The 25,929-nt window shown below is 42.5% G+C and overlaps 1 protein-coding gene across 1 annotated transcript in view; it reads right to left on the bottom strand.

Moving 5' to 3' along the window:
• Window positions 1-12,106: 12,106 nt before the first annotated feature.
• The window catches only part of CHIC2 (cysteine rich hydrophobic domain 2), a 72,442-nt gene continuing 58,619 nt past the window's right edge, over window positions 12,107-25,929 (bottom strand). Inside the window, exons 4-6 of the mRNA XM_033945507.1 lie at window positions 23,277-23,333; window positions 23,051-23,110; window positions 12,107-13,502 (exon numbers count right to left, since the gene is read on the bottom strand). Of these exons, the coding sequence (XP_033801398.1) occupies window positions 13,452-13,502; window positions 23,051-23,110; window positions 23,277-23,333 (168 nt within the window). The 3' untranslated portion in view covers window positions 12,107-13,451. The remainder of the gene's footprint in view (window positions 13,503-23,050; window positions 23,111-23,276; window positions 23,334-25,929) is intronic.

The following is a 25,929-nucleotide window of genomic DNA, read 5'->3' as shown; positions in this document are numbered from 1 at the left end:
GATCAGTTTTCACCCAGCAGGAGCAGTAGCTGGAGATCATCCGCATAAGAGTGGATTTTAATGTTGTGTTTATGAGCAATATCTAAGATTGGCCTAATAGGAGGGGATAATAGGGCACCTCCATATTTGATGGGTTTGGGATCAGATTTGCTTGCTTGTCCCTAGTAGTACAGTTTGAGTTCTTTGGTGGAGGAAGGTGAAACATTTGTGGGCAGTTCTTGATTCCGAGGTCTGTGAGTCAGTGTACTAGGAGTTGGTGATCGATTGTGTTGAAGGCTGTGCTTAAGTCAAGTAGCACTAGTAGGGTTTCACTCCCTTTATCAAGTATTGACCAGCTGTCATCGATGATATCCAGGACTGACTCCATGCTATGTCCTGCTTAGAAGCCAGATTGGAAGGGGGATAGGGCCAGGTTTCTATGCTCTTCTTGAATGGTAATAGATGGTGTAAAACTATCCTTTCCAGCAGTTTGGAGGCAAAAGGGAAGTTGGAGACTGGTCAGTAGTTGCCGGGGATGTTGGGTCTTGGGTGGGCTTTTTGAGGGTAGGTTTGATAATGGCTGATTTCCAGCTGTGAGGGATCTTCCCTGTAGCTAGGGAGGTGTTTATGATGGGGAGGATGGATTCTGCTAGGGCATCTGTCGTGGAAAGGCAGGGGGGTCAAGGATAGTGTTGGAGGGTCTGAGCTCTTTCAGGTTTCAAGAAGCTCGTTGTGTGAGGCTAGGTGTAACTGGGAGAGGGTTCTATTTGGCAGTTTCAGGAGTGTGTGGGTAGGGGTGGTATTGAGATTGTTGCGGATGTCATCAATTTTGGTTTGGAAGAAATCAGAAGTTTTCACTGTCCAGGTTAGTGAGGTTGTTGTTTCTGTCTCCCTGGGTGGCAGTGAAGAGGTGCTTTGTCAGGGTGAATAGGCGTTTAGATCTATTTGGAACTCTATAGGAGTTGTGTGTAGTATGTTTTCTTAGCTTCTAGGATGGCAGTTTTGTAGGAGGCTGAGAGTTTTTCCAGTGGGTCTTAGTCTCCTCATTTTGGTTCTTGGTTCATTTTGGTGCCGTAGTGTTCTTTTGAGGGTTCGAAGGTTGCTGGTGAACCATGGGCTGGGGGCTTGGTGGGTAAGTCAGGCTGTTCTCTTGTGGGCGATGCCAATGTAGATGGACTGGATTCCTGAGTGCAACAAAGTAGCAATAAAGAATTCCCAGTGATGGAAGGCTCTGGATCCAAATGGCCTCTCTATGGATTTTCAGTGTTTCACAACTCCCTATCATCCAGATTGCTAGAATCTTTTTCAAGACATTTGGGAATTATTTCTGGGTCCTTCACAGACAGCTAGAGTGGTATTGGAGAAAGCAAAGAGACACATTTGTCCAAAAATTATAGCCCCATATGTCTCTCAAGCACAGATGTGAAGATATATGTGAAAATTTGGCTACCTGATTTCAAAAAGCCCTGGGCAAATTGATAACAAGCATCATGGTTTCACAACTGGCAGGATTATTATTGAAAATTTAGGCTTACTATGCAATACCATCTACTGTTTGAGTCAAGTCCCCAATGCTTGTTATCTTCCTTGATATGAAAAAGGCCTTTCATAGGGTTGAGTAGGGCTACCCTTTTCATGTGTTAAATGGTTTGGCTTTGGAGATAAGTTTATTCACTTGACAAATAATGTACAAATGCCTTCTTTGATCCCTTTCTACTGAGTCAAGGGGCTAAGCAAGGTTCACCCTGGTCATCCCTTTTAATTTAGCACTACTGAATAGAAACAGAGAAAAATGAAGGCACATAAGGACCATATGGCTCAGTCTGCCCAAGACTACTATCCATTCCGTTTGATATCCAATTTAGGTTATTCCCAAGCTTTCTTGAATTCAGATAATCTTCATCTCCACCACCTCCAGCAGGAGGCTATTCAATGAATTCACCACCCTTTCCATGAAGTAATATTTCCTCAGGTTACACCTAAGTGTCTTACCAGAAGCATTATTGCCTCCTCTTTCCTACTGCCCATTCCTCTTCCTATCCACTCCAAGCATCCTTCTGGTTTTTGCTGTTAGATTGCCATTAGATTTGATGTGAGTATCAAAGGCTTTTCTACTTGTGTTAAGAGCACAAACAGCATATGCTAATGATATATCAAACACTTATGTTTGAATCTCTGCTCTATCCTCTAGGCTGGAAATGTCTTAACAATCACCACTCCTAAAATCAATTTTCAAATCCATTGCTTGTATTCGAGTGCTATCCTCGGGCACAATAAAATCTTTTAGGTCGCTGTCTTCAATCTTTAAGGTACAAAGGAGAAAGGTGGGATGAATTTTCTTGTTTTAAAAGATATCACACTGTGTATCGTGTGAGCCAATGTATTTGTTGCTTGCAAACATGCACCACCAGCTTATCTTTTTCCTTATTTTGTGTTGCATAGACCATCAAAAGAAACTAGAAACTTCTACTCACTTGCTTATCCAAAAATTAATGTGTAGATATAAGACCTTCTTAAATAGGACCCTAGCATTTCAAGCTGGTAGGCAACAATCATGGTTAGGTAAATGTATTCAGCAAGCTATGTCATCCTATTGCAGTATTTCGAAATTAATTAAGACCACTTTGTTCGATAAGTTTATTGCTTAGTGAGTTTTATTATTGAAATTCTATTTTACAAATATTTGTATTTTTTTTACTGTATTATTGCATTTCACTGACTGATCAGCTCTTTTTAGTATAAACCGCCTAGAACTTCTGGTTAGCATATATAATAAAATGGTTAGCACGCATGTGCACTCTAAAGCCGTGTTCCCTGATCCATCGCGATGTGGCCACAAGAGTGCGCATGCGCGCTTATACGTCACCATACAACAGACGGACTGCACCTAACCGTAACTCTCCTCCTCCTTTTCTGGCCCGGCCCGCTGAGAGGGAGATCGGCGCTGGCACGGCCGCTCCGTCTCTGCAGGGATAACAGCCTCTGAAGCTCCTAAGCAGCCTGTCTTGTCCCCTCAAGAAGGGCTTGCCTCCCTGCTCGCGCAGACCTCCATCAAGGAAAAACAGCACTACCGGCCAAAGTTTATTTTAAAGTTTAAAGCCGCTGCAGTAGTATGAAAAATAATAAGGTGCATGCACTTCGCTAAAGAAGGAGAAAAGCCTCGGATGGTGCAGGGCCAATGCAGCATTCACTCAGGCTTCGAGCTGGGAGCGCTGAATGCATCTTTGATCCTTTGCCCTGAAGCAGCGGCAGTTTGAGTCATGAAACGATAGCCACCATCGGGGGATCATAACCAGTGGCATAGTAAGGGGGCGGACCGCCCCGGGAGCCATGTTAGGAAGGGTCCGCTGCTCCAGTGCAAAAATCTAAACTTTTTTTACTGCCACATCGTGGCCCTGCCCCGCCCCGCCCCAGGAGAGGGGCCTGTCTCGCATAAGCGAAACCGCCGAGGCTGAGCATTTTTAGTGGACTGGAGGGGGGGGGGGGGCGGGAGGGGAGAGAGTGCGCAGTGGCTTTAAACTTTAAAATAAACTTTGGCTGGTAGTGCTGTTTTTCCGTGATGGAGGTCTGCGCGAGCTCTCCCAGAGTCTGGCCCGCACCAAGACGCGCTCCTATGGCACTAAGGCTAACATGCGAAAAGAAAACGTTGGCCCCCGCCGAAGAAGCGGAATGTGGAGGAGGGGCATGAGGAACCAGAGAGGTGTATGTAAGTGTGTGTGTGCATGTGTATAGCCGAGGAGGAAGTGCAGCAGGAGCAAGGAGGTGGGGAGAGTGGATTTCCCCTACTTGGATGTCAGGCATCAAGAGGATTGGAGTAAAAGCTTTGGTCCTGCGATCCTCACTCTTTTCCTGGGGCTACTGCTGGACAGGGGGGAGCAGGACGTAAAGGAGAAGAGCTACTGCTGGACAGGGGGAGCAGGGAATGGGGGGGGGGTGCTGCTGGACAAGGGGAGATAAAAGAAGGGCTACTGCTATATGGGGGAAGCAGGGAAAGGGGAGGGGAGTGCTGCTGGACAGAGAGGAGGTAAAAGTAAGGGAGAAGGGCTGCTACCACCCGTTAATGTAATGGGCTAAACAACTAGTGGTGGTATAAAAGAATATTGTTACCACTGATTTGTCTACCTGGGTGATATTAGAACACTGTTTGGTAGATCCCTTGCATTACTGCTAGGAATGAAATTACCTCCACAAATCAACTCACTTATAAGTTTTGTAGCCTCTCCTACTAGGATACAATTGTTGGATTTACAAAAGGGAGATCGTGCCAATCCAACCTGATCAGCTTCTTTGACTGGGTGACGGGGAAGCTAGATATTGGTGAGTCCCTGGACATCGTGTACCTGGACTTTAGCAAAGCATTCGATAGCGTACCACACCGCAGGTTGCTGAGCAAGATGAGTTCTATAGGATTAGGTGACACATTGACGAAATGGGTTGGGAACTGGCTTGGAGGTAGGCTTCAAAGGGTGGTGGTGAACGGCACACCCTCTGAAATGACGGAGGTGATCAGTGGTGTGCCGCAGGGCTCGGTCTTGGGCCCAATCCTATTCAACATCTTTATAAGGGACTTGGCAGAAGGGCTTCGGGGTAAAATAACATTATTCGCCGATGACGCCAAACTAAGTAATGTAGTGGGCAAATGCACAATAGATGATGTTTCAATGCCCGACAACATGATGCACGACCTACTCCTACTGGAGCGCTGGTCTAGGTCCTGGCAACTCAACTTCAATGCCAAAAAATGCAAAGTTATGCACCTGGGCAAACAAAATCCATGCAAGACTTACACCCTAAATGGAGAGATCCTAACAAGAACTGAAGCAGAACGGGACCTAGGGGTGATCGTCAGTGAGGACATGAAGGCTGCCAATCAAGTGGAGCAAGCTTCATCCAAAGCAAGACAAGTCATAGGTTGCATACTCAGGGGTTTCGTCAGCCGAAAGCCGGAAGTCATTATGCCGCTGTATAGATCCATGGTGAGGCCCCATCTGGAATACTGTGTGCAATTCTGGAGGCCGCATTATCGCAAGGATGTGCTGAGACTGGAGTCGGTTCAGAGAATGGCCACCCGGATGGTCTCGGGACTCAAGGATCTCCCATACGAGGAACGGCTAAACAAATTGCAGCTATACTCACTCGAGGAGCGCACAGAGAGGGGGGACATGATCGAGATGTTCAAGTATCTCTCGGGCCGCATAGAGATGGAGGAAGATATCTTCCTTTTCAAGGGTCCCACGACAACAAGAGGGCATCTGTGGAAAATTAGGGGAGGGAAACTACGAGCTGACACCAGGAAATTCTTTTTTACAGAAAGGGTGGTTGATCGCTGGAATAGTCTTCCAATGCATGTGATCGAGGCCAGCAGCGTGCCTGATTTTAAGACCAAATGGGATCGTCACATGGGATCTATTCACAGGGCGAAGGTAGGGGAGGGATCTATTCATAGGGCGAAGGTAGGGGAGGGACATTAAGGTGGGCAGACTAGATGGGCCTTGGCCCTTATCTGCCGTCTATTTCTATGTTTCTATGACAGCCAAATGAAGACATCTTTGATTCATTCTCAGCTAAGTCTTATTTATTTTAATATTTGGTTTTATACCTGTTTTAGGATCTAAGGAGAAAATATTTGACTTGGCCAAGGAAGGACATATTGTTGCATAACAACTAATTGTTGCATAACAACTAATTAATATCATTCCAAGATACACAATTAAAATCTGAGTTGCAGTATAGTCCCCTTTTTAAAGTTTCAATTGACACACTGCATTTGTGAGGATGAAATACAAATAGCTGAGCTGAATGAGGAACTGGGCCTAATATCAGCAATCAAAAATATATTAGCCTCCTCCAAAGTTACATGTTTCTACGACATGATTAGAAATGGTACTAAGACAAAGCATGGAGTCAAGATTTGGAAGTCTGAATGAAAGCTAACAGAGCAATATGGAAACCTTTAAAGTAGCCAAGGTGGGAAAACTTTGCTTAGCAAATTGCTGGATTTGCAATGTCGATAAAGGTACCCTCTCTCATCTATTACTGTAATGCACTTGGCAAAAAATGCAGGAAATAATCGAAACATTATTTCATCTCAATGAAGAGTTGCTGCTCAAGAATGTGACTTAGTTTAACTTAACTACTGAATCAATGGAAAAAGTCCCAAAAGTTGTTAGACAAATATCAGACTTTTGTACACAATTGTCTCCCACCAAAGTGTGACTAACAATGTGATGAAGAGCTCTCAGATGCCTGTGCTGATGAGTAATAATAGTTAAATCAACTATTTAGCAGGTTAACGGTATCTTCATTGAGCTTCTTATACCACCTACTGTAATATATTGAGAAATGTAATACTTATTTAAAAAAAAAAACGAAAGAAAAAAAAAAAACCTTACCCCTTCTTCTACGAAACTGTGCTAGCAGTTTGTAGTGCAGAGCCTCGCTGAATGGCCCATGCTGTTCCCGACACTCATGAGCATCAGGTGCAGCACGGGCCTTTCAGCACAGCTCTCTGCGCTACAAACTACTAGTGCAGTTTCGTAGAAGAGGGGGGTTAGTGTCAGCCAAAAATGATTAGAAAATTGGCACTACCTTATAGCCGATTGTACAGCATTTGGCTTATAGCATTGGCCGCTGGCCTGATGGGACCCGTTTTGTCAATTAATGGCTTCCTTGGGGGTCTACACGTTCATGCTGCTCTTTCCCAGCTCCCTGCTCAAACCGCTTCCTTTACCCATTGAGCTACAGCCACTTCCTTTTAGTCATGAGAGCTTAGTGATTCTAGCCATGTGAAGGTGAAAATACCCGAGCAGATCATAGCTTAGCACAGTGGTTCCCAACCCTGTCCTGGAGGAACACCAGGCCAATCGGGTTTTCAGGCTAGCCCTAATGAATATGCATGAAGCAAATTTGCATGCCTATCACTTCCATCATATGCAAATCTCTCTCATGCATATTCATTAGGGCTAGCCTGAAAACCCGATTGGCCTGGTGTTCCTCCAGGACAGGGTTGGGAATCACTGGCTTAGCAGATCCCTAAGCTATCATATCAGATGTGAGGAAGAAAGACATTAGTAGAAGCTGCTGTGGCTCAATTGGTAAAAGCCCTGTGCTCATCTTCCAGAGGTCATGGGTTTAACTCCCAGCACATATTTTAATTGTGGCATTCTACCTTGCAGGTGCACCTTGATGATCTCACAATGAGGTCAGCATTGTGCAGCTGCACACCTCCATTTGCAATGAAGTAGAAGCCATGCTAAGGTCTGTATCTGTTTTTTATATTTTTAAGCTTTTGCAAATGAAGTTATGTATGCAATCTATATATTTTTTCCATGTGCTTTCTTTGCTTTCAAGAATGAGCTGATTGGAGCACTGTTTAGTAAGAAAAAAGGGTAGCTTTTTAGCAAGAAACCTAAAGCTGTGTTTTTCATGTGCTGTGCTTCAGTTAATGGATCTTTTCCTCTAATAAGCAAATAGCATTGCTGTTTGTCCACAAAAATGAAAGGTTTTGCATGCAATATATCTGTTTTGATGTGCCCTGTTTGTTTATGTGGTACTTTATTAAATGTATTTTGAGCTTAATAAAACAAAAATAAAAACCCAGAGAGCTATTTAGCAGATCACATTAAAGACGTCCAAACTGTGCCTAAGTTCTGTCCATAGAACTCACGTCTATCTGAAGCCCAAACTATGCTCAAAAGTACACCTTGTACAATGTAGGCATGAGATGGATGCCCTAGGTCGCTCAGCGTTATGCAAATGAATCAAAGGATGACCATATTGAAACCACGTCCATTCCATACCCACACCTATTCCCTTAAGCGTGAGTTTTCCCAATGGGTGTCCATGAAATTGTGGAGATGCCTACAAGGTGCCATCCACATCCTTTGGATGTCCATGTGCCAATTATCGCTTGTTAAGAGTCTTAAATGGCTCATTAACAAAGTAGTTTGGATACCTAAGTCCCGTTCAGCATTAGACGGGACTTAGGCACCCTTTATAGAATCAGGGCCTTATTGTCTAGCATATGGAGGGCAAAGTCAAACATAGATAACACATGTTTCCACATTTATTTTATACCTATTTTACAAGTTGTGTGTCTGCTAGTCTTTATAAAACACTAACATAGGTGCGAAAATGTGTGTAGATTTTAGTCACAACTTTCACCACTTAAGTGCAAACCCTGCACATGTCCATAATGAAAGTGGATGCCATGAAACAAGTTGGTATTTTCTAAGAGGGCATTTAAGTATCTTCTACACCTAACAAAGAGAGGCAAGAAAGTTTTTGGACATCGACTAGCACGCCTACTTCGGAAGGCTTTAAACTAGGTAAGTTGGGGGAGGGTTCATACATACATACCAGAGCAGCAAGGATCCGCCCTTGGGAAGCAAGTAAAACCCACACTTCTGAGCCTAAGGTAAGTGCCCATAGTATACACAAAAAAACAAGAGTCACACTAGCGGGGATAGGTATCTCATCACAAATTTGGAGAGCAATGTATGTTAATGCACACAGCTTGGGCAACAAAATCCTGGAACTAGAAACAGAGATAAGGAATGCTGACCTTGACATAGTAGCGATATCCGAGACCTGGTTCACAGACTCGCATGGGTGGGATATGGTTATACCAGGCTACAATCTACTTCGTCGAGACAGAGAGGGCAAATTTGGAGGGGGGGTAGCACTATACACTAAGGATAATATCAAAACTACCAAGATCACAGAAGTTAGATACACAGGGGAATCACTTTGGGTAAACCTGGCCAGAGGGAATGAAAAATGCCTTTACCTCGGTGTGATATACAGGCCTCTGAGACAACAGGAAGACAAAGACAAGGAATTGATTGAGGACATAGAGAACATCACTTTGCGCGGTGACACAGTACTGTTAGGAGACTTCAATATGCCAGATGCAGACTGGAACACCCTCTCCGCGACTACGAGTAGTAGCAGAAGAATATTAACCTCCATAAAGGGTACACAACTCAAACAAATGGTATTAGAGCCCACCAGGGAAAAGGCAATACTGGACCTGGTACTCACAAATGGAGACAGTGTCTTGGAAGTATCAGTGGGAGACACGCTGGCCTCCAGTGACCACAACATGGTATGGCTCAACCTCAGGAAAGGCTTCTCTAAATCAAACTCAGCAACGAGGGTCCTCAACTTTAGGGGCGCAGACTTCGACCACATGAGAGACTTTGTCCATCAGGAGCTGCAAAACCATGCAGAAACTGACAATCCGGAAACTATGTGGTCAAATCTAAAATCCATTCTGAACGAAGCATCTAACCGCTACATAAATACAGTAAGCAAACGTCGGAGAAACAAAAACCCACAATGGTTCAGCAATGAAATTTCGGACCTCATTAAAAAGAAAAAAGAAGCATTTATCACCTACAAACATCTTGGGAAAAAGGAGGCAAAAGAAGACTATCTGGCCAGATCTAAGGCTGTCAAAAAGGCAGTCAGGGAAGCCAAACTTCAAACAGAAGAAGATCTAGCACGGAATATTAAAAAGGGGGACAAATCCTTCTTCAGGTACATTAGCGACAGGAAGAGAAACAGAGATGGGATAGTACGCCTTAGGCAATCAGACGGAAACTACGCAGAATCTGATAATACCAAAGCAGAACTGCTAAACGAATACTTCTGCTCAGTATTCACCTGTGAAGCACCGGGAGCTGGTCCACAACTACAGATAAGAGACAGCCAAAATGACCTGTTTCATGATTACGAGTTTACACCCAGTAGCGTCTACCACGAACTTTCAAGACTCAAAGTAGACAAAGCCATGGGACCTGACAATCTACACCCCAGGGTACTCAGAGAGCTGAGTGAAGTTCTGGCTGAACCACTATCCGTGCTCTTCAATCTTTCCATGCGCACGGGAAAAGTACCCCTAGACTGGAAAACAGCTAACGTAATTCCACTCCACAAAAAGGGCTGCAGAACAGAGACAGAAAATTACAGACCGGTGAGTCTTACATCCATAGTGTGCAAACTCATGGAAACACTGATCAAACAGAATCTTGACAAAATTCTAGACGAAGAAAATTTACGTGATCCACACCAACACGGATTTACCAGGGGAAGGTCCTGCCAAACTAATCTGATTGACTTCTTTGACTGGGTGACCAGTCATCTGGATGCCGGGGAGTCCCTGGACGTGATATATTTGGACTTCAGCAAAGCTTTTAATAGCGTCCCACACCGCAGGCTGTTGAACAAACTAAAATCGATGGGATTGGGGGATACATTCACTACATGGGTAAAGGATTGGCTAGATGGTAGGATTCAAAGGGTGATGGTAAACGGTACCCCCTCCAAAACGTCAGCTGTGACGAGTGGAGTACCTCAGGGCTCCGTCTTAGGGCCGATTCTATTCAATTTATTCATAGGAGATTTGACCCAAGGGCTTAGAGGAAAAATATCACTGTTTGCCGACGACGCCAAACTATGCAACATAGTAGGCAAAAGCAGTATGCCTGACTTTATGACGCAGGACCTACGGCAGTTGGAACAGTGGTCATCAACTTGGCAGCTAAGCTTCAATGCTAAAAAATGTAAAGTAATGCACCTAGGCAAATAAAATCCACACAGAACTTACACACTAAATGGTGAAACCTTGTCCAGGACCACAATAGAACGTGATTTAGGAGTGATCATTAGCGATGATATGAAGGCTGCCAATCAGGTGGAGAAGGCTTCGTCCAGGGCAAGACAAATGATGGGCTGCATCCGTAGGGGTTTTGTCAGCAGAAAACCTGAAGTCATAATGCCACTGTACAGATCCATGGTGAGACCTCATCTCGAGTATTGTGTTCAATTCTGGAGACCACACTACCGGAAAGATGTGTTGAGAATTGAATCGGTTCAGCGAATGGCTACCAGGATGGTCTTGGGGCTCAGGAATCTCACGTATGAAGAAAGACTAAAAAAACTGCGGATGTACTCACTGGAGGAGCGAAGAGAGAGGGGGGACATGATTGAGACCTTTAAGTATATCACGGGGCGTATAGAGATGAAAGATGATATCTTCAGTCTTACAGTGCCCTCGATTACCAGAGGACACTCGCTGAAAATCAGGGGAGGGAAATTTCAAGGTGATGCTAGAAAGTACTTCTTCACCGAAAGGGTGGTCGATCATTGGAACGAGCTGCCTCAGCAGGTGATTGAGGCCAACAGCGTGTCAGATTTTAAGAGAAAATGGGATATTCACATGGGATCAATAGGGGAGTAAAAGTCAGGGAGTGGATCATTGGCATGGGCAGACTCGATGGGCTATAGCCCTTTTCTGCTGTCAATTTCTATGTTTCTATGTTTCTTAGAGTCAAACTAGATGCATGCATATAAAATTACTTCTTCTGTCTTTCTGATAGCCATTGCAGATATTATTGTGAAAATTAGCTGTGCAAAGCAATGCTAGACATCTAATATGATGGCAGTGCCTGGTGTTGAGAGTGCTGAATTAAGAGATAGGAGAAGTTACAGGAAATAAATATGAATCTCAATCTATTGAGAGAGACCTTATACAAATCACCTTATAGTATTGTGTGCTCAGCAGTACATGAACATTGTTCCTTCTTCCATCTTTTGGAAACATTCCTAAAGTCCAAATGTATATACTTCAACATTAATTCCATCCCATGTAGATGTGGTTACACACATGATTCTCAAAATTATAATATGAAAAGCATTGAATCTTGGTTAAACTTTTAAAAACTATTGCTGTAAAAACAAACAGATACCAGAGAAATAAATGTTAGGAAATAAGCTTTCTAATAGAAATTACTTCAAAAGAAAGAGGTCTAACTGAATGTCCAGCAAATGCAGGCTTCTAACTTCTTCATGAAATACAAAAAAACCCCATGAGAACTATTCAAAGAACATTCTTAACTTTTTAATCAAAAGGAAGAAATACAGGTACAAGATCTGCTGCTAATGAGGAAGAATTAAAGAATATACTTCCATCAGGGGAGTGGTTAAAATATACATAACGTATGTATATGCGTGTGTGTGTGTATATATATATATATATATATATATATATATATATATATATATACACACATACCTATATTTCTATAGATATATATATAAAATTAATTCACACAGATAACATTCATAAAGGTTAAACAGAGGAGATGTTCTTTTAGTGGTATCAACTTTTTGTTAGTACAAATTCTGTACAAAGCAAGCATGTTTGTCTCAAAATTATTTCACATTATTGCTGAATACCACAGCTAACATAAGAAAACAGTTCTTAGTTTTCACTAATGTTTCTAAGATCAGTATTATAAACAGAAGCTTTATGCTCAATAACATAGCCATTAAAAAATGAAGCAAACAACTGACAAACAAAATGATCTGACAATTGCCCAGACCCAAGAACATATCACATATTTCAATTTTTAATTTGTACAGTGGTGCACAAAATAAACTGTGTAAACTTAAGACTGATAAATAGCAGGGTGGAATATTCATCATCCAATAGATTTTCAAATCTCTGAGAGTATAAAATACCCTGTTTTAGTTTTCTAGTTTTGAATTGTTATTGTCAAAACCAAATCTCATTCAAATGTTTGCCTAACCAACCAAACAAAAAAAATCTTCTTGGACAATAATCAATCACTAATATTTTGTGCTCCTGTTCACAAGAACTAGTAAACTTATGTTTTTTGTTTCTTTGACTTAATATACCTTTCAAAGCTTCATAACTCCAAAAAAATGTAATTAAAATGAAGCCATCATTATGGCATCCACCCAAAGAAAGATTCAATATAAGCTGCACTACTAGGGCATTTTCTGGTTCTGGGATCTCATATTCTGTAATCACAAATATGCAAGCTGTTCTTAAATTCTTGATAAAGAAAAATGTGTCTGATGATTAACACCGAAGGCGAGGTATTTGCAGAACCAGTAGACATGACTTTTTTTTGTTTGATGAATGAAAACAGATTTGTTAAATCTTTCTCACATTTTAGTTATCAAAATGTTACTGGAAGTAACAAACACCCATCCTTCTGAAGCTAGTTTGGGATATTAAATAAAGTATAAAAGTAAACACGGATGTCAGATGTGCACAAAGTTATGTCTGATAAGGTATTACAAGTCATTTATATGCTAATGGTAAAGTTTTATAAAATACTTGATGCCCATATTAATGGTAACCAATGTTTGCTCAATTTTAAACTACTCTATGTTGTATAATTGTTGAAAGAAAAATGGAACCATTTGATTCTAAAATTGTGGATATAATCCCAACCAGAAGACGCTTATTGAAAATCTCTTGCCATATGTTGTGATAATTACACACACACAGGGTATGCAATGTGTATTGGAAAAAAAAACAACCAAAAACCCAATCATGAAAATCAGTTGAACCAATTTTATGCCATCAGAAGAGCATCAAGTAAGGCACCACTGGAAAATCATACTTGGATAAGTCTCTAAAATAAGAAAAGAGAATGCTAATCAGGCCGAAAAATTGGTGTCTTTGGTAAAAATTCTATAAGGATGACCTGTTAAGAAAAAGAAAAGAAAAGAGAAGATCAATCATTTTATGAGTAGTAGCAATTTTCTTACATTCAAAATATTAAAGTCTTTGAACAAACTTTCCTGAAAATCATTTTCTGCTAGGGTTCCATACACGTTAGATACGTTAGATAGATTGTGAGCCCACCAGGACAGATAGGGAAAAATGCTTGAGTACCTGATTGTAAAAACCGCTTAGATAACCTTGATAGGCGGTATATAAAATCCTAATAAACTTGTCAAACTTGACAAATGTCCCCCAACAAAAACTAAAGGTCAAATAATCAGGCCCTGAAGGACACCCTATTTAATTTGAAGGTAATTAGGAAATGATGCTACACAGCATGTGCTGGACCAAGGGCAGGATACTGCAACATCCACAAAGTATCAAAGGGAGAACAAACATATGGTTGACAGACACAGGTTAATTTTTAACCAACAAAGTTTAAAACTTTTCTACCAGAAAGCAGAGTTACTTACCGTAACAGGTGTTATCCATCCAGGGACAGCAGGCAGATATTCTTGACTGATGGGTGACGGCACCGACGGAGCCCCGGTACGGACAATTTTAGAGTGATTGCACTCTAAGAACTTAGAAAGTTCTAGTTAGGCCGCACCGCGCGTGCGCGAGTGCCTTCCCGCCCGACGAAGGCGCGCGGTCCCCAGTTAGGATAAGCCAGCTAAGAAGCCAACCAGGGGAGGTGGGAGGGACGCAAGAATATCTGCCTGCTGTCCCTGGATAACACCTGTTATGGACAAGCAGGCAGCATATTCTTGACTGATGGGTGACCTCCAAGCTAACAAAAAGAGGGACGGAGGGAAGGTTGGCCATTAGGAAAACAAATTTTGTAAAACAGATTGGCCGGTGTCCATCCCGTCTGGAGAATGCATCCAGACAATAGTGAGATGTAAAAGTATGAACTGAGGACCAAGTAGCAGCCTTGCAGATTTCCTCAATGGAAGTGGAACGGAGGAAAGCTACAGACGCTGCCATAGCTCTAATCTTGTGGCCCGTGACAGAACCTTCCAGTGTCAGGCCCGACTGAGCATAACAGAATGAAACGCAAGCAGCAAGCCAATTGGACAGGGTGCGTTTAGATACAGGATGACCCAACTTGTTAGGATCAAAGGACAAAAACAGTTGAGGAGATGATCTGTGAGGTTTGGTGCGTTCAAGATAGTAAGCCAGAGCACGTTTACAATCCAAGGTATGCAAAGCCTGTTCACCTGGATTAGAATGAGGCTTTGGAAAAAATACAGGTAGGACAATGGATTGGTTAAGATGAAAGTCAGACACAACCTTAGGGAGAAATTTTAGGGAGGACCACCTTATCATGGTGAAAAACAGTGAAAGGTGGATCGGCCACTAGTGCATGCAGCTCACTGACCCTCCTGGCAGAAGTGAGAGCTATAAGGAAGATCACTTTCCAAGTAAGAAATTTGAAATGCGCTGTGGCCAAAGGTTCAAAAGGAGGCTTCATTAAAGCGGAAAGAACCACAATGAGATCCCAAACCACAGGAGGGGGCTTGAGAGGTGGTTTCACATTGAAAAGTCCCCTCATGAATCTAGAAACCAAAGGATGAGCCGAAAGGGGTTTTCCATGTACCGGCTCATGAAAAGCAGCAATTGCACTAAGGTGAACTCTGATAGAAGAAGATTTAAGGCCAGAGTCAGACAAGGAAAGAAGATAGTCCAACACCAGTCCCACTGCTAGAGACATGGGATTATGGTGATGTAAGAGGCACCAGGAAGAAAACCGAGACCACTTCTGTTGATAACACTGAAGAGTGGCCGGTTTCCTGGAAGCATCAATGATAGAACGGACAGGCTGAGAAAGGAGTGAATGAGCCGAAGTCAGCCCGAGAGAAACCAAGCTGTCAGGTGCAGAGACTGCAGGTTGGGATGCAGAAGGGACTGTTGATGCTGAGTAAGCAGAGAAGGAAACAGTGGAAGAGGTATGGGTTCCCTGGAACTGAGTTGAAGTAGAAGGGAGAACCAATGTTGCCTGGGCCACCGTGGAGCGATGAGAATCATGGTGGCCCGTTCCCTCTTGAGCTTGAACAAAGTCCGCAGCAGGAGCGGTAGAGGGGGAAATGCATATAGGAAGAGACTGGTCCAATCCAGAAGAAATGCATCGGGCGCCAGACGGTGAGGAGAGTAGAGTCTGGAGCAAAACAGGGGCAGTTGATGGTTGTGGGGAGCTGCAAAAAGGTCCACTTGAGGAGTGCCCCATTGAGTGAAAATGGACTGAAGAGTCATGGGATCGAGAGACCATTCGTGAGGTTGAAGAATTCTGCTGAGATTGTCTGCTAAGGAATTCAGTTCCCCTTGAATGTAGACAGCCTTCAGGAATAAGTGACGAGCTGTCGCCCAAGACCAAATCCTTTGGGCTTCCTGACACAACAGGCGGGAGCCCGTTCCTCCCTGTTTGTTGATGTAGTACATTGCAACTTGATTGTCTGTGCAAATGAGTAGTACTTGAGGAAAGAGAAGATGTTGAAATGCCTTGAGGGCATAAGACATCGCTCGAAGTTCCAGGAAATTGATGTGGTGTTTCTTTTCCTGGGCAGTCCAAAACCCTTGAGTTTGGAACTCGTTCAAGTGAGCTCCCCAGGCATAGGGGGAGGAATCCGTGGTGATGACTAGTTGATGAGGAGGTAGATGGAACAGCAGACCTCTGGATAGATTTGAGGATGTCAACCACCAAAGAAGCGACTGTCGAAGAGACGAGGTCACAGATATGTGTTGTGAACAAGGATCCGTCGCTTGGGTCCACTGGGTCGCTAAGGTCCATTGAGGAGTACGCAGGTGGAGACGTGCGAAAGGTGTGACATGTACTGTGGAGGCCATGTGTCCCAAGAGCACCATCATGTGATTTGCAGAGATGGAAGTTTGCTGAAACACCTGCTGACAGAGATAAAGGATGGTGTGAAGGCGGTTTCGTGGAAGAAACGCCCTCATCCGAATAGTGTCCAGAATGGCTCCAATGAATTGAAGTCGCCGAGTTGGAATGAGGTGCGACTTGGGTAGATTGATTTCGAACCCCAACAGTCGAAGGAAGTGAATGGTCTAATTGGTGGCAAGCTGAACCGCCTGAGGAGAATGAGCCTTGATCAGCCAGTCGTCCAGATAAGGGAAGACTTGAAAGTTGTGAGAGCGGAGATAGGCAGCAACCACAATCAGACATTTGGTGAATACCCTGGGAGAGGAGGCCAGGCCGAAGGGTAACACCTTGTACTGATAATGATATTGGTTGATGAGAAAGCGTAGATATTGCCTGGACGTCAGATGGATAGGAATATGTGTGTACGCCTCCTTGAGATCGAGGGAGCATAGCCAGTCGCCCTGAGAGAGAAGAGGATATAGGGTGGCAAGAGATAGCATTTTGAACTTCTCCTTGACCAAACATTTGTTGAGATCTCTGAGGTCTGAGGTCTCCTGTCTTTTTGGGTACTAGAAAGTACCGGGAGTAAAATCCCTGGCCTCGCTGATCTTGAGGAACTTCTTCGATGGCTTTGAGAAGAAGGAGAGATTGAACCTCTTGAGCGAGAAGGAGGGACTGAGACTTGTTGGAAGCAGACTCTTTTGGTAGGCCTAACGGCGGAGGAGTCTGGAAGTTTAGGGAGTAGCCGTGGGCTATGATTGAGAGCACCCACTGGTCGGTGGTGATTACTTCCCATCGAGAGTGAAAAACGTGAAGTCGACCTCCTATGGGCTGTGGAAGAGGACAGGAGGGAGGAAGACTGGCAATGCCCTGGAGAAGGGAGTCAAAAGGGCTGCGTCGGCTTAGTTTGAGGGGCAGGCTTTACGGTAGGCGGCTGTTGCTGACGAGCCTGTTGGTACTGTTGGCGTTGCCTCCGAGGTTGAGGAGGATGAGGCTGAACTGGCCGAGCAGAAAACCTCCTCTGATACGAAGGTTGTTGTCTAAATGGACGAGGAGGAGGAGGCTTCTTCTTATTTTTCAACAAGGTGTCCCACCGTGTTTCATGGGCAGAAAGCTTTTGCGTGGTGGTATCCATGGACTCCCCAAACAGCTCATCCCCTAGGCAGGGCGCATTGGCAAGTCGGTCCTGGTGGTTCACATCCAGGTCTGAGACTCGGAGCCATGCCAACTGTCTCATCGCTACAGACATAGCAGTGGCCCGTGAAGTCAGTTCAAAAGTATCATAAATTGAACGGACCATAAACTTCCTGAGTTGCAAAAGGCTGGAAGTGCATTGTTGAAATGCAGGAAGTTTTCAGTCCGGAATATACTTTTGAATAGAGGCCACCTGTTGGATGAGATGTTTCAGGTAAAAGGAGAAGTGAAACGCGTAATTACCTGAACGGTTGGCCAACATCGCATTTTGGTAAAGACGTTTCCCAAATTTATCCATGGCCTTGCCCTCTCTGCCAGGAGGGACAGAAGCATATACACTAGCTCCCGTAGATTTCTTCAGGGTCGACTCCACCAGCAGAGACTCATGGGGAAGTTGGTGTTTGTCAAACCCTGGAATAGGAATCACTTTATAAAGTGATTCCAGTTTCCTAGGGGCTCCTGGAATTGTTAGAGGAGTTTCCAAATTCTTGTAAAAAGTTTCCCTCAAGATGTCATGGAGGGGTAACTTCAAAAACTCTTTGGGAGGTTGGTCAAAATCCAAGGCATCGAGAAATGCCTTGGATTTTTTAGAGTCAGACTCTAGAGGAATTGAAAGGGTGTCTGACATCTCCTTTAGGAACTTGGTGAAGGAGGAGTGCTCTGGCTTACTAGCAGGATCCTGCACCGATGGATCATCCTCATCAGACGAATAATCTTCCTCGGTACCGAGGGGATCATCAGAATCATCCCACAAATCAGGGTCCCGTACCGATTGAAGACGGCCCTGAGAAAGGGGAGTGGAGGATTCGGTATGCTTGGTCTTGCGTACCGATTTTCCTGAACGTGTCGACACCGTACCTGGTGACTGCACAGCGGTACGGGTGTCAGAGAACGGTACCAGATCAGAAGCCGAGTAAGCAGTACGCCGAAGAAACTTCGGCTCTGCCGACAGAACAGGCATAGAGATAGATTTTTGTGGTGCCGATAACGTCGATGCCGATAAAATGGGCTGGTCGACAATCGGCACCGAAGGCTCAGTAGGTACCGACACTGGAAGGTTCAGAGTCAGCAGCGCCGGGAGCAATTGTTTTAGTTGCTCCTTAAGTTGGACCTGTAGGATGGAGGCAATACGCTCATCCAGAGTCGGTCCCGATGGCACCGGTACAGCTTTTTTCTTGCTCGGTACCTGCGGTGCAGCTCGACGCTCAGGCGAAGTCGATGCCGATGAAGAGGCAGTAACTTCAATGGGAGCGGAGCGCTTACGGGGCCGGCGCACAGTCTGCAGGACTTGGCTCACTGCATACTCGACTGGCGGCCCAAGAACAGTAGAGGAAGGCTTCTTAGCCGGCTTACCTACGGGATGCGACACCGGCGATGGATCTTGCGGTGCCGACTTGGAGGAAGTTGCAGGAGTCGATACCGGAGGAACTTCCATAGCGGTACCGAAAAGGATCCGCTGCTGTATTTGATGATTTTTCAAAGTTCTCTTTTGAAGAGAACTACAGCGGGTGCACGTTTCTGCCCTACCCAGACACTGCAGGCACCACTTGTGCGGGTCGGATAATGATATAGGGCGCGCACACCGCTGACACTTTTTAAAACCCGGTGAAGGGGGCATTAAGGGAAAAACGGCCGTAGCAAAATCGAAGCCCGAGGCTTCAATGGTGCCAATAGGCCCCGCCAGGGCTGACCGAAAAAAATCGAAAAAAAAATGAATTTTTTTTTTTTTTTTTTAAAACACAAACGAAATAAAATAAGAAAGAGAATAATTCTCGAAGAAAAAGAACGCGCGAGCGGGAAGGCGAGTAACAATGAAAAAAATTTTCCAACAGCCGTTGGAAACACGCGTCTTCTTAGCTCCGCGGAAACTAAGAAACTGGGGACCGCGCACCTTCGTCGGGCGGGAAGGCACTCGCGCACGCGCGGTGCGGCCTAACTAGAACTTTCTAAGTTCTTAGAGTGCAATCACTCTAAAATTGTCCGTACCGGGGCTCCATCGGTGCCGTCACCCATCAGTCAAGAATATGCTGCCTGCTTGTCCTGGGATAAAACATATTTAGGAGGAATTCTATAGGGATAGCTTATTCTTTCCAAGAATATATTTGAAAGTGCAAATTTAATAATAATAATAATAATAACAGCTTATATACTGCAATACCGTGAAGTTCTATGCGGTTTACAAAGATTAAGCAATTGTACTCTTTTCCTCTACATTTCAGTTTTTTTAATACCATATTAGAATTACCAGTATAATTAATACTAGCATTCAGAATTTTCACAAGCAGCATGCTTCAAATTGAGTTGTAGAATGATCATTTAAATTTCAGATTATAATAATAATAATTTTATTTCTTGTATACCGCTATACCGTGAGGTTCAAAGCGGTTTACAGTATAGATACCATAAATATGCAATAAAAATTGAAATAAATGAAAAAAGGTACTTAGAAATTCCCTACTATTAATACCGGTATCTTACTTTGCTTTAAGTTTAGAAAGAAAGACGACATTTTTCTACCCATTATGGAAATAATCTAAAGAACTCTGCAATATGAGTACCACTAAAAATGAATAAAACTAAATTTGAAGACACAGAAAGAGAAATAAGTAAACTGCAAATTATCCTCTCAACTGAGATGTTCCTTAAGCATTCATCAAATAATTTTATTTTTCTTATACACTGCATGCAAGACTAAAAGCTATTGAAGCTCATAAACTATAGTCCTTTCACAAGTGCGTTAGGCACAGCTAAAAATGGAGTACCACAGGAAATGCTCAGACAACCTGTGGTAACTTCAAAATGAGCACGCACTAAGGGCTCCTTTTACTAAGGTGCGCTAGCGTTTTTGGCGCATGCAGGACATTGCCGCATGCTACGTGGCTAGAACTAACGCCAGCTCAATGCTGGCGTTGTCTAGCATGTGTGGCAATTCAGCGCACGCTATTCTGCGCGTTTATGCCTTAACGCAGCTTAGTAAAAGGAGCCCTAAAACATTTTCCTCTCTTTTATTTTTGGAGAGAACATGTTGGGGGGGGGGAAGTAGGTGTTCCTGCACTAACCAATCAGAGGATTACCGTAGTGCAGGGATACTGCGTGAACTTTTCCTACCTACAAAATGGGGAAGTGTTCCCATAGTATTTTTTTAAAATGGCTGCTCACTAAGGGGCCCTTTTACTAAGGTGTGATAGCCGATTTAGTGCACGCTAAATGCTAAGGCGTCTATTATATCCTATGGATGTGTTAGCATTTAGCACATGCTAAATTGGCTACCGCACCTAATTTCCATATTTAAAATAATATGAACTACACAGATACAATGTCATCACGTTAACACATCTGAAAATATCTTGAGAGAGAGAAAGAGAAATAGAGAAAGAAAGAAAGAGAGAGAAAGAAAGAAAGAGAGAGAGAGAGAGAGAGAAAGAGAGAGAAAGATAAAAGAGAGAGAAAGAAAGAAACTACTTGCCATTTTTAACAAGTTGCAATCCAACTGAGTTATAGCTCTCTGAGGCAAGGATATTCTGGTATACTATTATTAATACTATGGGTATTCAGAATTTTCACATGTAACATGTGTACATTTTAGAAACACACATAAAATTGCCTGACCCAGAAATTCAAGTGACAATATTTTGCCTTTAGGAAGTTAGGAAATTGCCTTATGCTACACAGACTTCAGAACTACCTACATAGACAGACCAAATTATAGTACTCGTATTTGGTATGCTAAGATTTAAAAATATATAAATTATGCTTCTTTACTTCATAGTAAAATGACATTCATGTGTTAGTCATTTTACATACTTTTCACAGAAGTCTTCTGCTTGGACTACAAACATTCTTCTCCAAATTTCCCAGAAAAACAGCTTGAAACTAATACTCGCTTTTAATGGCTCTATTTGAATATATTTGTAGGGTAAGGAAGATTTGTAAGAGAGTTAGACAGAGTCCAGAGAGGCCTGAATCAGCTGGTCTACACATTACAACTAATGACCTCTGCAGAAAGAGGATCTTATTAATACTTAGTCTGGAAGCTTCATTATGTTTCAGTATTAGTGCCACAGTTTTTTCTTGTTGCAGAATTTCAGTCATGTCTCATCACCTTAAATTAACATGTTTGATATAATAGAGATACAAAAACCTAGGGTATTCAATTAATTGAATAGAGCCATTTTGTACAAAAGCATTTTTAAAGCCTTTTATGCCTCAATCTAGAAAAAGGTCTTAACAGCATGAAAGTGGAAAAGGGAGAAATGTTAACTGAGCAAAGATGATTTTAAGGCAATTTTCAACTATTTAAATGCCATTTAATTTAAATCTTTTTATATCATATTACCAATGCATTGTTTCAAAGAACAGACAAAACACCATGTAATAAAAAGGCTGTATGTTAAAAAGTTTTATGCTAAATGTTTCTTCCAAGGCTAACCTACATTTAACAGTTAACCCTTTTCTGGGTGTATTTCTGCACGTACACTGTAGCTAATCTCTATGAGATCTTTTTCATTAGATTGTAAGCTCTTTTGAGCAGGGACTGCCTTTTGCGTGTTTAATTTACAATGCTATAGAAATAATAAATAGTAGTAGTAGGTCTATATAGTGAAGGATTAGGGCACACGTACTGGATTTTAGGAACATCCCCATTTGATTGTCAAGTATTCTTAAGTACTTTAACACACATCCCTTCATGAGCACACTGCATCTATTCAATGTCCTGATAAACAATTTCAAAAACAAAATTCCTTAATTCTATCAATTTGCATACTATTTTAGTCAGAGGGTATGCAGCATGAACGCACCATATCACAAAAGGTTCCTTAGTGAACCTCCTCCATATAGAGTCGACACTTCAACAAAGTTTGCAGTTGGAGTTTTATACTGCGAAACATCATACTGCCCCTTTCATGTCTTTAACAGAAAGAAACTAAGCAATAGACTAGCAACTGTTTGTTTAGCCCTAACTATAAAAATAACATCTTCAAGAACATCATTAAAATGTTATCAAGATTTTTAGGTAATGGGGCAGTTAAAAAGCAAAAAGGCTAAAGGTTTCTTAAGCTCCAGCAGTTTGGTTGAAAGGTCTTCTCCAAACTTTGATATGGCTGTTTTATATAATGCTAATCAAGCCTCAGACTTGCTGCGTAACCAAAGTTCTGGTTATTCTTTATACAGCATCTAAAATTTCACACTCCATCAACACACGCTCAAGCTATTTTATCTTGGCAATTAATTTATTATTTTCAGAGCACAGTGCAGCCTTGTTTTCAGGTCATTCATAACTTTATAAATCAGTCTTGCACATGAGCCCATGCATCTGTGAACCGTAGAAAATCCTTCCACTCAGGCGATTAAGCTCTTGACACCTTTGCTGATTAATAATCATGAAAAGAAAAAGATCAGAAGCAAAATAAATGATCATTTAATAGAGAAACTCACAAAACAGCCCTTTAACTTACATATTCCATCATGTTATTCGTTTCACATTTCCTTTTGCTCAGTCTCCAGTGCAAGCACAGCTGGAAGAGGGGGATAGAAAAAGAAGAAAAATGAGTCCTGTTTTATTGCGGCATGCAGACTAACCCATTTGTCCACCTTTCATATTTTCAGTCCAACAAAAGCATCTGTTTCCATACTGTGCAATTCACACCCCAAACGTACGAAGCTGCTCCCTGCGGCACTCACCTTGTGGTATAACCTATTGTTTTCCCATTCTAATAACTTCTCAATCGATCTTCGTGTCTGGAAGACAAATGAGAAAGAATTTTACTCTTGACTGGTTTTAGAAAAACTTTGTTTTGCAGCTGCTTTGTGTGTGAAAAGGGGAAAAGTACAGGACAGTGACTGAGTACAGGGTGGTCTCCAATCATAGCAAAGCTTATCTGGTGTTAAACAGTAACCAGAATGTAAAAAAATGAACAAATAAAACTACTACTATAGGATTTGGAAAATAAATGTGTTGCTGTTAATGACATACACCTTAACAGTGACAGAAAGAGATAAAATTTTTAAGCCTGATTTACCCACATAGGACAACCTAACCAGATTATTCAGTTTTTGAAAATTCCAACTCTGTGGACAAAATGATAAGATGATGATGTTCAATTTAGCACCCATGGTCAGAATCCTGTTTAGAAAAACTTGACTTGTCAGAATCTCTTTAAAATCTACCGATCTACCACCACAGTAAATAAGCAAAAATAAAAATTATTTTTCTGTTCAACTTGGTAGACTTTACTCATTAAGGATATCACTCTCCTCAGATTTGCAGTAAGGCTATGAGAGAAGTTTTTACCAGGCAATTTTCCATCCCTTTAGCAGTTTTCTGGCTGAAAGGCATAGACCATTCAATTACCGTATTTTTACTCCATAAGACGCACCCCAGATTTAGAGAAGGAAAACAAGAAAAAAAACCCCCGTTCGGAACCAAATTGTATACCCGATACCTTTAAATTTCATCCCAGCCCCCCCAATCATCACTTTTACATACTCCCCAGCACCTTTAAATTCCGACCCAGCCCCCCAATCAATCTTCACTTTTACATACCCCCAACACCTTTAAATTCCAACCCAGCACCCCCCAATCATCACTTTTACATACCCCCCAGCACCTTTAAATTTCGTTCCAGCTCCCCCAGCAGTACCTTTAAATTGTGGAGGTCGGACGGCTGCCTGCTGCTTGTTGGGGCCCGCGGCACACAAGCTTGCTAATGCCTGGGTCCGTGACACGTCCTAATTGTGCCGGTCGCTGGTGCTTCGCTGGACTACTGCCTGCTGTTTACCGGCACCAGTGGCACACAAGTGCGCTGCTGCGTGGGCGTGCACCACTTCTGAATGGCTGCCTCAGTTCTCGTGAGGAGCTAGCGAGAATTGAGGCAGACATTCAGAAGTGGCGCGCGCCCCCTCAGCAGCGCACTTGTGCACCGCTGGCCCCGACGTGCCGGTAAACAGCAGGCAGTAGTCCAGCGACTGACACAATTAGGACGTGTCATGGGCCCAGGCATTAGCATGCTTGTACACCGCAGGCCCTGACAAGCAGCAGGCAGCCGTCCACTGACCTTCAAAATTTAAAGGTACCGCCGGGGGGGTGGGGGGGTGGTATATTTGCTTCATAAAACGCACCCTTATTTCCACCTACTTTTCTTGGGGAAAAAAAAGTGTGTCTTATGGAGTGAAAAATACGGTACATTACACTGGCACCCTGTGGAGCTACCTAGTTTTTAAGGCACTATATGACAAATATTTGCATAATATATTATTGCTGTATGTTCTAGGAAGTATACTGTGATGCCCACATCAACAGTTGCTGATTGCATTGGATCAAATAGGCCTGTTCTATGGAATTTTCTACCTTTAGATCTGAGATAAGAAAGAAATGAGCTGACATTCAGAAAACTGACAAAAAACATGTTTAAGGTGTAATAATAGAACAGAAAAATAGAATAGGAATTCAGTGGGATAGAGTTGGGATGAAAGAACTGAAGGATGGTAAATTTTATACATGAACAAAATTATTCAGGTATAACTATGAAGTTTTTAATTTGTTTTGAATGCTGTGCTAATGCATGTACTAAAATGCCACTAAATAAATAACTCCCCTCTAAACAATAATCAGTATTTTTATTAAGCCATACTTTAAACTATGAATGCAACATTTCTGGAATCTGCTGGCCCCCCAAAAATAAAAATTTCTTCCAAGAACCAAATCCAGGTCTCCTGCATTCCACATAGGTTGCTGGACTGGTCCATGATTCATTTATATGTCAAATACTAGAATCTTCCTAAAAGACGTCCAGTGTATTCCAGCTCATGAAACTTGTTACAGTAAGGAGTAAGCTGCTACAATGAATGACAATATGGTATGTTATCGAGTATTAATTTCAAGAGTGTTAGCCAACTATATGAACCTACAGTCCTATTTTCATGCATGCCAACATGGCAATTAAAATAAATGAAAATCTTACCAAAACATGTGGCTTTAAATATACTGTATTTGCCGGCGTATATTACGCACCCCTTTTTTATTTTTTAAGAAAAAAAACTTTTCTACATTTTTTCATGAATTTCCATAATGATTTACTGTACTAATTTTATAGTTATTTATGTCTATAAAAAATATAACTAGGGAACACTGCAGTTAGGTACCTTTTAGGTCCGAGAGAGAGCAGAACGTGATGCGTGTGTACAGTGCTTACTTGTGAGACCTCGAGGTGTCCAAGAGCAGGAAAAAAACGTGACTGTATATTAATATAAACCAGAAGTTTTAGACTGACTGAAATTTCAACTCATAATTTTGATTACTGGCACATAATACACACCCCATATTTTAAGCGTATTT

This window comes from Geotrypetes seraphini, chromosome 1 (genome assembly GCF_902459505.1).
Source record: "Geotrypetes seraphini chromosome 1, aGeoSer1.1, whole genome shotgun sequence".
In the NCBI taxonomy this organism is placed as follows: Eukaryota; Metazoa; Chordata; class Amphibia; order Gymnophiona; family Dermophiidae; genus Geotrypetes; species Geotrypetes seraphini.
This window is presented reverse-complemented; position numbering and strand designations above follow the sequence as displayed.